Here is a 14,864-nt window from a genome sequence, read left to right as displayed (position 1 = left end):
TGGAGGGAGGAGTTGGGAAGTAATACTGTGAGCACCTGAATTTACACGCCTTGGAGAGCCTGTACAGTGTAACATGCACTTTCAAGTCCATCAGTTCCTTGGTTCCTTCTAATGATCCTGCACCACTGATGGCAGAGCTACTATCCCCATTTCATAGCTCAAGAGTGGGCTCTGGGAAGCGAGCAAGGTGTCCAAGGCCTCCCAGCTGCTGTCATTGGCAGACCCAGGCAGAGCTGGCCCCTGTGCTGCTCAAGGATCCAGGAGCTCCTTCTAAGTATGGCACAAGATCTAGACCTCCCAGGACTCAAATTGTCCCTCTTGGTGGTTTTTTAACAACACCTCTTCTGTTTCCTCACACACAGGTTCATGCTTTTATCAAGAGATCCGAGGCTGAGGAAGTGGATTTTGCAGGTTGGCTCTGCTCCACCATCGGCCTTAACCAGCCCAGCACACCGACCCATGCGGCTGGTGTCTAAACATATGGAAGCAGCAAAGAGCGAGTCTCCTGCCCGGTGGCATGTCACATTGCTTTCAGGTCTCTTTCCCATGCTTCTGTTCAGACATGCATTTCACCTATGAAAAAGGATGAAGAATACAGCATGTGCCAAAATTCTGTTCGTGTCATTTTTAATATTACCGTCTTTATTCTTTCTATCATTATTCCCCTAAGTGGATTGGCTTTGTGCTTGGGGCTATTTTTGTGTGTCGATGATGAAAACATGTGCAACTGTCTTATAGTGAACCTTTGGTGACCGTGGGTAGTCATTCTTACTGAAAATTGCACTGCTCTCCCTTCACCGTGATTGGCTGGCTGCCTATATTTTGAGTATACTTTGACACTTGGTACTTCATTCTTGCCAGGCATACCTTCTTTACCGGAGGAAGGAGCCTGGTAAGATCCTTCACAGGCAGTGCATGTGAAGCATGCTTTGCTGCTATGAAAATAAGCATCATAAAGTGTATATCATGTTATTTTATTATGTTTTTGCTTTTGGTGTAGAATTCAGCAATTTCCATCAAAATCTAGTCAGAGCCCTTCACTGCCATGATAACTGGGGCTTCACCAGTCTGTCTACTCCGATGATTTGTAGACTTCTGGTTGTATTTCTATATTTATTTTTAAATATACTGTGTGGGGTATTTAGTGGTATATGTCTCTTTAAGTTTGGATTAGTATTTCTAAATGGTGGAATTACTTTGAATGTTACAAGTGTATCAAGGCATTAAAATGTATGAGATTTATCTTTCTCCAAATCCAAGTACTGATGCTATTGTAAACAGCAGTGTGTATAGTGCCTAAAAATTGTATGAAAATCCTTTTAACCATTTTAATCCAATGTTTAACAATTCTAATCTCTTATTCTAATAAATATACTATCAAGTTAAAAGGCTGAAAGATATCTACTTTTGTGCTAGGATACTCAATGTCTCTAGTACACAAGAAATCAGATGATTTAGCCCAGGGGTCTCAAACTGGGCTGCAGAGCAAGATCACAGCCGTTCGGCGGGCCGCACTAGGTCTACAAAAGGCAACTGTTACGCAACACTTTTCTCACTGCAGTTGAAAACAAAAAAAAAATCAGTACAACAAGCACAATCGTACATGCAGTTTACTCAGTGTCACAAAACGACCAGAAACTGTAGTTCGCATCACAACTGCTGTTAACTAAGCTAATATCTAGCTAGGATGCTAGAGAAATGAAAAATACAAGTAGGCCCCTAGGCTTACTTAATTTTATCCAAAATATTTTGAACTTCGTGGATTAGTCTGCGGGCCGCACAAAATTGTTCAGCGGGCCGCGAGTGTGAGACCCCTGATTTAGCCAAACGTTATTATGAGGCAAAAGATAAAGACAAGGGTGTTGGAAGGTGGAAATGCCACCCTGAGGACAAATTCAGCACTTTGGACTAATGAGGCTTTCCTGAAATTCCAGTGTTTGGACTATGTCCAACTCGGCAAACATCCTTGTGGACCTGTGACTAGATCCCATCTATGCCTATCTCTTATTACATATGGGAAAGCAGTAGGGTGGGGATGGCGGGGAGCACCTGGCTGGTGGTCCGCAGTGCTGGGCTGGCATTGGAGCCTGCACCTCGGATGGTCTGTCTGGCCCGCGTGCTCCACTGAGCGGTGGTTTTCCCTCTTCACCAGTTATATCTAACACCTTTCTGGAGAGGAATGTTCCTGGTGCTGGTTTTGTTATGCCTGTGAGGTGGCAATGTGCTCACAAAAACCAAAGCCATGTTCCAGCTGGTCAGTGGTACCCTTTCCTTCTGTGAAAAGTGATTTTTGGAACTTGAGGTCTATGCGAGGCTGCCCAGTGAACACCTCTTCAGGCCTTATTTCCTTCTTTGAGAGGGCAGGTTATAGAAAGCCAAAGTAAATGTATGTTTAAAAACGAAAGGGCTATTTGTTTTTAAATTAAAAACAATTTGGGTAAATCTCCTGAACAGGTAGTGCCACTCTGGATCCACCTGAGCCTGGAATACAGCCAGGATTTTAAAACCTGGTCAGTTTCATATACTGCTGCCTCAGCTAGTCAATGATTTTTCTTGCTGTGAGGCTAATATCTATCTGTTCTAAGTCAACAGTCTTAACTTAAACATTTTGACGTACAAACATTCAGGCTGAGATTTAAGACCCACACCTTCCTTATACTCTTTTGCTAAGAGAAAATGCAAGCACCACTGAAGAATGTCTTGTTAAAACAGGCAAATCTCATCTTGGAAGGAAGGGATGGTGTAACCTGGAGTCTAAAATCTGGATCTGAATGCTCTCATGCTCAGTATCTTTCTCTTTTTTAAATTTTTCTGAAGTTGGAAACAGGGAGACAGCCAGACTCCTGCATGTGCCCGACTAGGATCCACCCGGCACGCCCACCAGGGGGCGTCACTCTGTTGCAACCAGAGCCACTCTAGCGCCTGAGGTAGAGGCCATGGAGCCATCCTCAGCGCCCGGGCCAACTTTGCTCCAATGGAGCCCTGGCTGTGGGAGGGGAAGAGAGACAGAGAGGAAGGAGGGGGGGGGGGTAGAGAAGCAGATGGGCGCCTCTCCTGTGTGTCCTGTCCGGGAATCGAACCCGGGTCCCCCGCATGCCAGGCCGACGCTCTACCGCTGAGCCAACCGGCCAGGGCCAGGCCTCAGTATGTTTTGAGGGGTGTTTTTAAATTCTCTATTCATACCCAAAGGTATTACATTTTGAGAGGCAAAAGATTCTTTTCCAGTAATTAAGAATGATCTCCTCCTCCGGAATGATGGTCCTTGTATCAGTCTTGCTGTGTTTTCAGTTCCTCACACCAAAATCCTTCCTCAAACTTCTGACATACTGACAGTAGTTGGGATTTTTCAGTATCTTACCAGTATCTCAGAGTGACAAAAATTGCTAAAGCAGGTACAATACCCTCGTTTTACAGATGGGAAAGTGAGAGTTGCAAGGATGTGAGACGGAGTGATCAGATGGTAGGAGGGCTAGAATCCACAGGCAGCTTTCTAGCTCTTGAAACCCATGCTCATACTTTAAATTAGATCCCCAAAATATACACCTAGATGCTTTTCATTACAAAACTATCTTCACATTGTCAACTTCCGGCTACTTCCTATAAGAGTAGCTCAAAATGACTGAAACATTGATTAACAAATACATCCATGTTCTCTCTTCTGGAACAGTTACATAAGTTCTGGTTGAGAAGGCTCTTTGTGTTTGGTTTTTCTGTTGCATTAGCAAGGCAAATTCCTGTCATAAAGTTAAGCAACTAAAACTATACATTCAGTGGGGAAGGGACTGTATACAGAAATAAATCTCAACGTCAAATACCGAATCTGGACAACCCTTAATCTTTTTTTTTTTTTTTTTAAATCTTTTTTTTTCTTTTTTTCTTTATTCATTTTTAAAGAGGAGAGAGAGAGGGAGAGAGAGAGAGAGAAGGCGGGAGGAGCTGGAAGCATCAACTCCCATATGTGCCTTGACCAGGCAAGCCCAGGGTTTTGAACCGGCGACCTCAGCATTTCCAGGTCGATGCATTATCCACTGCGCCACCACAGGTCAGGCAACCCTTAATCTTTATCCTTTCTTTATTATAAAAATCCAGTCTCCCAAGCTAGCGGTTCTTTCTTTAGTGGCACATCTCCTAAGTCTAGCAATGGGTATTAAACCATCCTGCTGTATTTTCACCAGAGGGGGAATTGATTTGCTTCTGTCACCTGGAAACCAGCAAGCTGGCACAATAGCTACTCACCTACAATTTATTTTTAAGCACATTTTATCATAGTGATATCTCAACCTAGATGTGATGACGGTCACACAAAAGTCTATAGTGGACAGTGTGTTGCGACGTCACTGAGAGGTAGCAACAGCTATGCTCTCAAGTGGTGTTCTTTCTTTTCCTAGACCTTAGCTATGCTGACAAGGATTCAATGGTATGCAAACAGCCTTTAATTGGTTTGCTTGAAAGAGGCATTGTTGATTGGAAAGGCTGGCTTGTACGTACACTCTGCCCTTTTTGCAAATGCCAGACTTTCTCAATAGCATTTCAGAGGAAATTTTCTGTTTTGAACACAATTACAGGATCTGACCAGAATACAGACACAGCACCACCCATACTGCTCAATGCTAAAACACTACATCTTTGCTTTTCTGTATGTCACTAATTTTTGTTAAAGCTTTCTGAAACTTGAATTATTGATGGAACCATTTTTACAAGTATACATCCTCCTAAAGTGCTTGCTTCTTTTTAAAGCAAGCCATAGAGCCTATGGCAGGGATTGTTTGAAGAGAGAATTTAATTTGTATAACTAACCCTGGCTCTTTCCCCACTTCAGGAATCTGATTCTTCTTCCTCCTCCTCCTCCTCCTCCTCCTCTTCTGGCACATGGCTCCTTGTGCTCAACTCCAGTGCAGTTTGGTTGATTGACGCTTCATTGTCTACATGCACCAACATCTGCTTTAGCCAAGGACATTATGGATTAGTAAAGACACTGGCCTCAAAACAGCAAATTCTTAAAAATGGCTCAAAAACAAATCTCAATTGTGTATTCATTCTCAGTATTTACCTTTAAGAGGTATGATCACTTTCCCATTTCTGCCAATTCTACCCTGATCCTTCCCCCCATCCTGCATTGCCAGAATGGGAAAGATAAATGCCCTAGATTTGACAGACTGTTAACTGATTTACAACCATGATTCTCACGTAAAAATTCTGCTGGCTTTGATGTACTGCTTTTGAATGGGTTTAAATGGTTTCACACACAACTGGGAGAACTGCTCAAACATGGTATATTTAGAAAGATAACATTTGACTGACTTGAGGGCATGTGGTAAAAGGATATGAGGACTAGAACTCACTTTTTAGCACCGTTTTGTTGTTGAAACTAGTTTTTGACCCCAAACTTATCCACAGGGCAGCAAGAGGTTTGACATGTCCTTGCAAAGATCTACCCTCTCCCTGTGCTCATTAGAGTAACTAGAGAGGACAGATGACAAGGATGGTGGAAGCAATAAGTACCTAGTTAATAAATCAATAAATAATAAATCAAGGTGTGATCAGCGGGTTGTAATATTGAACAGCCAGTTTATCACACTAGAAAATTCTCATCAGTACTTCCTAGAGTCCTTGGGTTCAATAATGTGATTTACAACAACTTGGACCTCCAAGCAGCATGACAGCAGAATGGACTTTCCATTTCCTTGCTAGGCCCCCACTTGTTTAAGCTTACATCATGTGACTGGTCCTGTGCAGCCTGGGAAGATGGCATCTCATCCCCTCTTCTAGCACTAATCATTGATTGGAGGGCTAGTTCTTCAACCTAGAAGAGTTAAGAACACTTTCCTTACTTTACTATTTCACTGGGCTCCAATGTGGGGAAATTTACTTCCCCTGCTTTTTAAAATGTTAGCATCATGAGAGGAAGTGAAAAAGGTGTACTCTCCCTGCAGCTCTAGAGAGAAGGTGGGCTCTTAAGCTTTCCCTGCCTTTTAAGGAAGTAAGCAAAGAACGCCTCCAGCCCCTCTCTGGGGTGTATGGGTGTCCCAGCTGGGCCAAGGCTTCCACTTCCCCAGGCCTAGCGGTGGGAAGAACACAAGTGAGCCCTTTAAAAAGGCAAGTGTCATCTTCTGATTTCACAGAGGGCAGACTCCTTAGGCTTGGGTCTGTCTACCTAGTAATGAGCAAGTGAAGGCAGGAAGAAGGGAGAATGTAAGTAATTTCCAGAGCATAAAGAAATGTAGACTTTGGAGGTCATCATCAACATACACCTATTAGGTACCTATGCAGGTACTGTGTGGTACTACGGAATGTAAACATGAATGGGCTGTCACAACTGTCCTGAGCAAAAGTGCTGTTATTTTAGTATGTCCCAGTTGTGTACAACGCTTTTCAGTTTACAAAGGGCTTTCATAATCCTCATCTCATTCGGACTAAAAGATTCAGAGGAAGGGTGCTGAGCAGGAATCACCAGGATCATGGCACTGGGGCTGAAGGGAGTGAATTATGCACAGGTCTAGCAGACGGTTCTGGTGGACCTAAAGCTCTACTCCCAGTCAAGGCCGTGCAGTCAGTAACTGCTCAGGGAACCAAAGCTACTGGGAACTCGGCGACAAGGCTCTTCTCTCGGCCTCGTGGTTTTTCTTCGCACAACGGGAGAATGTGCGAATCTCTTCTAGCTTTGTAATACCAGAGCTATTTCAGCGATAATACAAGCCAGGAAACAATGGCTAGTAAATGCTGGAGGAGCCCGGGAGCAAGAGGTTGGTGGGCGGGGACGGTGTAGGCGAGACTTAGGGAGGTTAAACTTCCTCACCCTGTGTGGAAGTCACCTGCATTTTCGAGGTGTCGGGTGTGGACATGAACTCGCCAAACGTGCAGATTGCTGGGCCTCAAGATAGGCCTACAGGATGAAGATTCTGAGGTGAGCCCATAATCTGAAAACACGCTCCCCAAAGGCTCGTAAACCTGACCAGGCCAGCGCCCCTTACCGCCAGGTAAGGGAGGGACCATCGGCAGCAGGGGGGCGCTTCAGACACTTGGGGTTCGTGTGGAGCCGGGCTCGGGGCACCAGCGAGGTGGGGGAGCGGGTGGAGGCCGCTGGGTCACCTTGAGCCGGTTCAGCTGGTCGTGTAATGCTGCCTTCAACTGGAGCAGCGTCTCCTCCTCCTTGCGCAGCTCCTGCAGCCGGCTGAGCATCGCGTCTTCTCACTCCCGCGTCCTTCACGCGGCCAGTCGGCCAGGCGCTCGGTGATGACGCCACAGCCACCTTGCTACCGGAAATGGAACCGCAGGCAGGCAGCACGTGGGTCGGGAGCTTCCTGCCCGCTCCGCCACGGGACAGACCCAGACTTGTAACCATAAAACCTAGGTTCCAATCATAATCAGGATTCCTAAAGCAAAAGCTGTTGGAGCGGACAGAACCTGGAGATAAAAAAAACCCTCGTGTCAAGTTTCAAATGTTTAACAGTATTCGTACTGCACATCCAATGTTATGTTGCAGTTAAGTGGTTTTTTTTTTTCCATTTTTCTGAAGCTGGAAACAGGGAGACAGTCAGACAGACTCCCGCATGCGCCCGACCGGGATCCACCCGGCACGCCCACCAGGGGCGACGCTCTGCTCACCAGGGGGCGATGCTCTGCCCATCCTGGGCGTCGCCATGTTGCGACCAGAGCCACTCTAGCGCCTGGGGCAGAGGCCACAGAGCCATCCCCAGCTCCCGGGCCATCTTTGCTCCAATGGAGCCTTGGCTGCGGGAGGGGAAGAGAGAGACAGAGAGGAAAGCGCGGCGGAGGGGTGGAGAAGCAAATGGGCGCTTCTCCTGTGTGCCCTGGCCGGGAATCGAACCCGGGTCCTCCGCACGCTAGGCCGACGCTCTACCGCTGAGCCAACCGGCCAGGGCTAAGTGGTTATTTTAATGCCACAAAACCTGCATAAGCACTTGGCACAAGCACCGTACTGTTGCCTTTCATAGGCAAGAATTTCTGGTTACACGAGTGTTTCCCGGGAGATCAGCACATGTTAAAGCACTAAAGGAGCTATTTGGGAGATGGTGCCTTTCTAGGGAACTGAACTCTTGAAATAGCAAATCGGATTAAATCAATTTCTTGCTCTGGATTTTAGACCTCAAATGGAAAAAGCACGACCCTAAGGTGATGACATTCGGTGACATAAACCAAGTTTCAGGATGCTTGTGTGTACATTGCTCAGCAGACTACTTGAGCAACATACCCATTCCCTAGTAAAACTAAAAAAATGCTCCCAGCACTTCCAAGGACCAAAATACTGATAGGATATTCTACCATAGCAGGTTTTAATAACCCTTCTCTGAAGGAATCATGTTCTTGCTGCACCTCAAAACATGTACTGATTCTGCCCTCTTGTGGTAAATGAAAACATCAGATCTTGATGGAATTTTCCAGTGTATTTGATGGGGAGATTAGGTGGCTAAATCCTAACAGCTTCTGTGTATTTCTGAGACAAGTCTTTTTAACTATTTTCTTCTCAAGCCTACTTACAAATGGGTTTTATATCTGGACTTACGGAACATCCCTCTTTTCATTCAATAGCATGGATTTTATATAAGCCCAATGCTTCATTTTAGACCCTAGTATAACAAACAAATCCAAGGCTGGAATTATGGAGTCAAGTGCCAACAAAAATATTCTAACCAAAATTCACACAACACATGCAACAAGCCATTGTTTCTCACTGCCTCTCATCAGGTTTTTATTCAAAATTAGCTGTCCAATGTGGTTTGACCTTAATGGAAAAAACAAATATAAGTTTATGCTGCAGGCTTCTTTTCTTCTGTGGTAGGTTTCTTCTCTGCGGGCTTCTTCTCAGCTGCTGGTTTCTTGGGAGCAGCAGCCTTTTTTCCCACCACAGGCTTCTTTTGCTTCTTCGTGCCAAGAACCTTCTTGCTTTTCTTCCCTACCACAGGCTTCTTCTTGCCTGGAACTCCCTTCTCACTTGATTTCGCTTCTAGCGCCGCTGCTGCTTTATCCAACCGGATCTTGCGCTGCAAAATATCAGGAAGAAAACTAATAAGCATCAAAGCTTTCGAAACATTTATTTATCTGCAAAAGCCAAATTATTGCTTACGTTCTTGGCCTGGCGAAGTATTGTGTTCCGGCGCATGGTCTTTGCATATGGGTTTAGCTTCAACATGATTCTCAGGTTTTTCAGTGGATTCTTCTTCAGGACTCTGCGATGAATCTTCTTGCTATAAAAAGGGAGATATTAATATTTTATTTACATTATCCACATTTTAAAAAATAATCAGTTAAAATTAGGTTGGGGCAAGATTTACTATTAATATCACAACTTTACCGTGGTGCTCGGAGGGCTCTTTGGATTTCTGGGCTTTTCAAGATTCTGCTCAGGTCTGTATTGAGCATTTTGTGCATGGGAAGGCTGAAAGAAAAACCAAGAAAATGTTGAAAGTAGATGTCCAATTCTTATTTTTCATGTGGTTAATGTGAACCTCAACAGAAGACAAATTTTTAACCATTTAAAGCTCTCCCCCATTCAATTGAAATTTGCAACCAACTACACTCTGTACCTCACTAGTTCACATATTCCATCTGTGTATAAGGGAAAACAACAAACATGATCCATTTTTTAGGAAACAAGAAAACCAATTCTGAAGGTAAATGTCCATAGTATAAACATCTACGTTCAGGACAGGAATAGGGAGAACACTCACTTGTAGTTACTCTTGAGGGAGGCAGCTTTGCGCCAAGTGCCATACAGATCATCTAACTTGCGGAAAGCACTTTCAGTCCAAATGCAGAAACGGCCCACATGCCCACCAGGAGCAAGTTTCAAAATGTTCAGTTTGCTTACATTAAGCAGAGTGATTCCTTTGAAAAGGAAAGGAGAATTAGGAAGCGTGCATTTCAACTAGAAACAAACCATCTTCATGGCTTATGTGCTACATACGATACCAGAGAACTGCCTATAATTACAAAAATCTCAACCATTAATGGTGTACTCATTTAGCCAAAAATCAGAAATTCCACAAATATCATGTGTTTCAGAAACATGGACCATAAAGCGGTATGTTTTATCTCATCATAATAAAAGCCAAGTAAGCTTGCATAGTATGGGCAATCAAAACACATAGGTAATCATGAGTTACCAGGAATGTTTCTGAAGGCTTTGATGATACCATTGTCCTCATTATAGATGATGCAAGGTCCCCTGCGCTGGATACGACGACGGTTTCTCATTTTGCCCTTGCCAGCTCTCATTCGCTGAGAGGCATAGACCTACAAAGCGAGACGGTTTTAGTAGTTTTGATTAAGATGATCCCTGTGAGATACTCATAAAAATCCTCATTTTACAGATAAAACACACAACTAGTCGAACATTAAAAGTCATAAATGGCAGCCATAATCAAGTTCAAGTACTGTTTGTTATGCACTGCATAACTCTTCAGCCAGCGAGAGCACATAAAGACCATGGTATACCATAGTCTAGGCATGCAGTAAGCAGGCTACATGCCCCCTAGGTTTGTGTAAGCGTTCTGTGATAGTCACACGACAATGAAATCACCTATGGTCCTGGATCCCTGTTGTTAAGTGGTGCATAACTATGACATGGTTCCAGAGTCCTTGCTCTCAAACCCAAGATCTGTAGTTAATACTGTCCTTCAGCAATATTTTGAAAAAAATTCAGACAAATTTGTGTGAAGGACTACCAACCTGTAAATGTGTTCAATAAACCTACCTTTTTAATATCATTCCAGGCTTTAAGTTTCTTCAGAAGCAAAACAGCCTCCTTGGTTTTCTTGTAGCCCTCAACTTTATCCTCAACCACCAGGGGAAGTTCAGGAACTTCCTCAATACGGTGACCTGTCAAAGCCAATTTACACTGACCTGGTTACCCCAAATCTTTTGAAAAGCTGAGGAACATTTTATATAATCCACAAAAGCAAAATGGTATACAATTTGCCAAATCAGAACTTCCACAATATCATGTGTTTCAGAAACACGGACCAATGAAGTGGAATCTCATCATTCTGACAGTTAAAAGTAGAACAGGCAACATGATGGAAAAGTTTTTAAGAGGAAAGTTTTCTCATATACTAAATTGTATGAATTACTTCCCCAGTTACAGAGTACTTACTGATGACTGATTTGATAGTCTGAAACAGTGAGAACTAATTATCTAGAAGGAAATTCAGCCAGGCACTCTGGGATGAATAAATTTATGTTATTATTAACATGAGTAAAAAGGTTCAGATGAAGTAAAGCTGAAGAAAAAAGGGGTATTTTGTATTACTCCTATAATAGGAAATATCACAAACCTTTAGACATGACCAATGCTGGTAAGGCTGAGGCTGCGAGGGCAGAGCAGATGGCATATCGCTTCTGTGTTGTGTTCACTCTGCGGTGCCAGCGGCGCCAAGTTTTGGTTGGTGCAAACATGCGGCCCCCACGACACATCTATTTCCCCCAGTTAAGAATCTCATTTCTCAAATGTTTGAAATTTTAAAAAGGTTACATCTTGCTCAGTAAAAATTTTCGTCACCCTTCTGAACCAGCTTACTGACAGCAGGCAACTGTCACTGAGAACAGAGTAAGACGCAAATTACGACATCATTGCAAGTAACACTTTCTCTAATGTCAACCCTCTATTGTCTTTAGTATGGAAAAAAAATCTTCCAGATTCCAAATCTCTCTTACATTACCAAGACTATTAGTATTTTGGATAAAAAGATTTTTGAACTACTACCATAAACAAACCAGGTTCAATCTGCTCAATTCCATGATGGCTGACCAGACTAGAAAGTGACACAAAAGATACATTTCCAAAAGCACCCTGGCCAGAGCGATGAGTTCCACCACCTCGAACCCTGGGGATTCGAGCCACAGCTCTGCCAGTACCCCAAGACTCAGCACTGGTTTGATGACCTGAAATTGGGAAAAAAAAACAAGTTTTAGCTACTCAACCATACCAATGTGACTATTAGGCGTGGCAGCAAACAGCATCAGAACATCCAGGAAAATCATCTCATTCAGAAACACGGACCAATGGAGTGGAATTTCATCACTGCTGTTAAGCAGCTCTTAAAAGCATCAACCCATTAAAGATCTAAATCCATACCTGCCAATTCGCTGACAGCATAGGGCTGTCTATTGTTTTTGCGTAAGTTGGTGTGAACAAAGTTCACAATATCTGGTCGAATGGGAGCCTTGAACACAGCAGGCAAAGTGACATTTTTGCCAGATGACTCCCCCTTTTCGGAGTACACCGATATCAGTGGACGAGCACACGCCTGGAAAAAAAGAAGATATTTATAATGACAATGTCAGAAACACTCTTGTCATATGCCAACAATACCATTAAATGCTCAGTCACAAAAGATTCAAGTTCAGTGAGGTAGCTAAAATAAAGGCTGCGTTACCAACACATCAAAGTCTATTAACCTCAATAAATTCGTACACTGGAAAAACTCAGAATCAAGTTCTACCACATAACTTTCTAAGAGAATGGTTTACTACTAAACTTTCAAACCTGGTTTACAAAGCCAATTGATCAAAACTATATTTTAAGGTTTAAAAATGCTGTTTAAAGCCACTGTCCAAACTCTTTCATCACCCCAAATGTCAGCAAATTTTGTCTACCGCAACTCTACTCCAAACACTCTCATTTCTTTCATCTCACTCTAAACACCTCTCCCAAAACTTACTATAAAAACACTGGTTGTTACTTTTTGCTCAACCTTCTCCAAAGACTTACACCTGAAAATAAAACTTAAAAAGTTCTGAGGATGGCCTGAACAGCCCGCTCAAACTCATCTTCCATCCTCTCTTCAGGATACACTTAGGTAATACCCTGCCCTCAGAGGTACCCAGTCTTTTCCCAAAAGACAGTCTTAGTGTGCTTCCTCCTCAGCTGCTTTGAAGAAGGCCACCTTCTCTAGGTTTCTCTGATCACTCGGTTTAAAGCCCAGCTACTGCTTCCTTTCCAGTGCCTTATATCCACAGCACCCATTACCATCAAACATTGCTGTGTACTTTACACCTAACTCAATTACAATCCAAACATTACACAGGTAAGTTTTTCGCCCATTTTGTTCTTTAAACTCCCCATGGCCCAGAACACTACACAATACATATTAAAACATTATGTGTGGAAACACTGTACATTTAACGTTAGCTGTACTGTGAGCTAAGAGGTAAAAGAGCACTTAATAGGAAAATTCTTTTAAGTAAGAGGATCGGAAAGCTTTTGATTGAGGTCACTCTTAAAGCGAACAGATGCGAACTCAGAAATAGGTGGAAAAAATTCTTTTAAAACAAAAATCTCTCTCAAAAGATGGAATAATCTTTACATGTCAACTCATGGAGATACACAGCCTAAAGTTGACCCTTTCACCACGATTCTGTCTTAGGATTCAAGAACTTCCAATTCTTCAGTAGAACTCGTGCTTTCTAAGGTCAAGGGAAGCTAGAATTCCAAGTCTCTTTGCGCCTAAAAACCATCTGGTGTCCGGCACTGATTCCAGGAGCGCCCGGTGCAGACAACCACGTTGCCTCTAAGATGGCTGCCGGAGAGTGGCACTACCCAGGTCCTGCGACCAACAGACGCATTTGGCCCTCATTTTTTCTTTGCTTTCCCTCCTGAAGATTGTATGCTCTGAACCCTCAATCCATTCCTGCCCGGCCCGACAGCAGAGGAAAGTCCAGCCGAAAGACTGCCACTCACCATAGCGTGGAGAGGAGAACGCCACACTCCTCTCCGACTGGTGGCTCCCACAGGAAAAGGAAGTGCTTAGCACTTCCTCGTTCTATATGTAACCTTCAACTCATCTTCCACTTTGCTCCGCCTCAGAACCAATACAGAGAGACAAAATATCTTTCTGCCACTCTAAAAACTGTAAAGAAAGGGGTTTTTTTCATATGCATTCTATTACAGTATCTTTTGACTTACAAAACCAACACTAGCATTTAGAAACAGGAACTCCTTTCTGCGGAATAATTCATAAGTAGGCGTGGCCAACTCTCGCGAGATGAGATCCCCCCCCCCTTTTTTCCTCCCCTTCAATTACTGTAGCGTATTTTAACTTTTTCTTTCGGAAATGAAAAGTTAATGGGAAGAGAAAAACTGCCTAATGCTCTAAGACAAACGATTAACTTGTTAACAAACAGGACCTGTTGAGGGTGGTAAAAGTAGTCCCGGCGGGGTGGGGGTCATGACTCCGGACGTCAGCGTCCCGCGCGCAGTTTAGTTTGGCTGTCTTGGATCCACTGTCCGACTTAGGCGGGATGTGGTCGCGAATGAACAAAGCTGCTGAGGAGTTTTACACTCGTCTCCTGCAGTGAGTTGTGGCCCTCGTTGTTGGCTGGGTTGTGAGGACAGCATTACTCCCTTGGGGTATCTCTGTCTCCCCCAAGCCTCTTGCCGCAGCCTTTGGGATTAACGCCTTGTCAGTTCTCAGTGGCGCGTCCGTTACGGAGAACGCTTTCCTGGGGTCCAGGAATTGGGGAGAGGCCGGTTATCTGCTCCAGTGTGGGGTTGGCCCTGTGGCGGGTTGATTGTCGTATCGTTTAGATTAGAAGAAAATACGTTATCGATCGTAGTGGAAGGTGACAAGTTTTCCAAGAGTCACTTTATTCATACTGATAAATGCACACAACTTGCAATACGTTAGAGGCACGTTCCAGTATATGGAAAACGAGCATCCTTCACCTGCTTAAAGCCTTGCTGGTGTGAAACTTAGTGCTATATAGCCTATTCAGGATAGTTATATGAGCTACAGTTGTAACAATAACTGTGCATGATGGTGTGTTGGCTTTTTAAAGCACCTTTGTTTCACGGTGCTCCAAGATTGCATTTTATTCTTATAGTGGAGTACTAGTACCACTAGGCC

The 14,864-nt window shown here is 43.7% G+C and overlaps 4 protein-coding genes and 4 non-coding genes across 12 annotated transcripts in view; 2 read left to right on the top strand and 6 right to left on the bottom strand.

Annotated features, from left to right (window-relative positions):
• Positions 1-1,290, top strand: part of MAP2K1 (mitogen-activated protein kinase kinase 1) — a 99,578-nt gene extending 98,288 nt beyond the window's left edge. The window contains exon 11 of the mRNA XM_066273211.1: positions 363-1,290. Coding sequence (XP_066129308.1) covers positions 363-476 — 114 coding nt within the window. The 3' untranslated portion in view covers positions 477-1,290. The remainder of the gene's footprint in view (positions 1-362) is intronic.
• On the bottom strand, positions 541-7,251 carry SNAPC5 (small nuclear RNA activating complex polypeptide 5). Of its 5 annotated transcripts, none has more exons than XM_066273212.1 (4): positions 7,090-7,251; positions 5,714-5,803; positions 4,798-4,941; positions 541-573 (listed from the first exon to the last, which is right to left on the bottom strand). In XM_066273212.1, exons 1-3 carry the CDS (start codon positions 7,177-7,179, stop codon positions 4,816-4,818), a joined length of 306 nt encoding a protein of 101 aa, XP_066129309.1. In that variant the 5' UTR covers positions 7,180-7,251; the 3' UTR covers positions 541-573; positions 4,798-4,815. The 5 variants fall into 5 exon arrangements, with proteins under 5 accessions (XP_066129309.1, XP_066129310.1, XP_066129313.1 ...); XM_066273213.1 differs by having other exon boundaries at positions 4,798-4,938; XM_066273216.1 differs by having other exon boundaries at positions 4,798-4,938; positions 6,972-7,107.
• Positions 7,252-8,682: 1,431 nt separating this feature from the next.
• Positions 8,683-13,857, bottom strand: RPL4 (ribosomal protein L4). The gene is made up of 10 exons (XM_066276104.1): positions 13,700-13,857; positions 12,095-12,266; positions 11,795-11,901; positions 11,295-11,433; positions 10,715-10,839; positions 10,125-10,254; positions 9,690-9,846; positions 9,314-9,397; positions 9,086-9,206; positions 8,683-9,002 (listed from the first exon to the last, which is right to left on the bottom strand). The coding sequence occupies exons 1-10, from the start codon at positions 13,700-13,702 to the stop codon at positions 8,769-8,771; spliced, it is 1,272 nt and encodes a 423-aa protein (XP_066132201.1). The 5' UTR covers positions 13,703-13,857; the 3' UTR covers positions 8,683-8,768.
• On the bottom strand, positions 9,989-10,066 carry LOC136337052 (small nucleolar RNA SNORD18). The gene has a single exon (XR_010731768.1). It is a non-coding gene; the product is annotated as a small nucleolar RNA SNORD18 (small nucleolar RNA).
• Positions 10,940-11,010, bottom strand: LOC136337051 (small nucleolar RNA SNORD18). The gene has a single exon (XR_010731767.1). It is a non-coding gene; the product is annotated as a small nucleolar RNA SNORD18 (small nucleolar RNA).
• Positions 11,496-11,594, bottom strand: LOC136337055 (small nucleolar RNA SNORD16). The gene has a single exon (XR_010731771.1). It is a non-coding gene; the product is annotated as a small nucleolar RNA SNORD16 (small nucleolar RNA).
• Positions 11,975-12,045, bottom strand: LOC136337053 (small nucleolar RNA SNORD18). The gene has a single exon (XR_010731769.1). It is a non-coding gene; the product is annotated as a small nucleolar RNA SNORD18 (small nucleolar RNA).
• Positions 13,858-14,042: 185 nt separating the features above from the next.
• Positions 14,043-14,864, top strand: part of ZWILCH (zwilch kinetochore protein) — a 40,001-nt gene continuing 39,179 nt past the window's right edge. The window contains exon 1 of the mRNA XM_066273305.1: positions 14,043-14,312. Coding sequence (XP_066129402.1) covers positions 14,260-14,312 — 53 coding nt within the window. The 5' untranslated portion in view covers positions 14,043-14,259. The remainder of the gene's footprint in view (positions 14,313-14,864) is intronic.

Source organism: Saccopteryx bilineata, chromosome 4 (assembly GCF_036850765.1).
Source record: "Saccopteryx bilineata isolate mSacBil1 chromosome 4, mSacBil1_pri_phased_curated, whole genome shotgun sequence".
In the NCBI taxonomy this organism is placed as follows: domain Eukaryota; kingdom Metazoa; phylum Chordata; class Mammalia; order Chiroptera; family Emballonuridae; genus Saccopteryx; species Saccopteryx bilineata.
This window is presented reverse-complemented; position numbering and strand designations above follow the sequence as displayed.

Coding starts and splice junctions, on each gene's coding strand:
- SNAPC5 (XM_066273212.1), bottom strand. CDS start 7,179: ATGCTCAGCCGGCTGCAGGAGCTGCGCAAGGAGGAGGAGACGCTGCTC. Junction 5,804..7,089: donor ACCAGCTGAACCGGCTCAAG/GTGACCCAGCGG, acceptor TAACTCTTCTAG/GTTGAAGAACTAGCCCTCCA. Junction 4,942..5,713: donor CACAGGACCAGTCACATGAT/GTAAGCTTAAAC, acceptor CCTTGGCTAAAG/CAGATGTTGGTGCATGTAGA.
- RPL4 (XM_066276104.1), bottom strand. Junction 11,902..12,094: donor TGCTGTCAGCGAATTGGCAG/GTATGGATTTAG, acceptor TCCCAATTTCAG/GTCATCAAACCAGTGCTGAG. Junction 9,398..9,689: donor TCCCTCAAGAGTAACTACAA/GTGAGTGTTCTC, acceptor TTTTTCTTTCAG/CCTTCCCATGCACAAAATGC.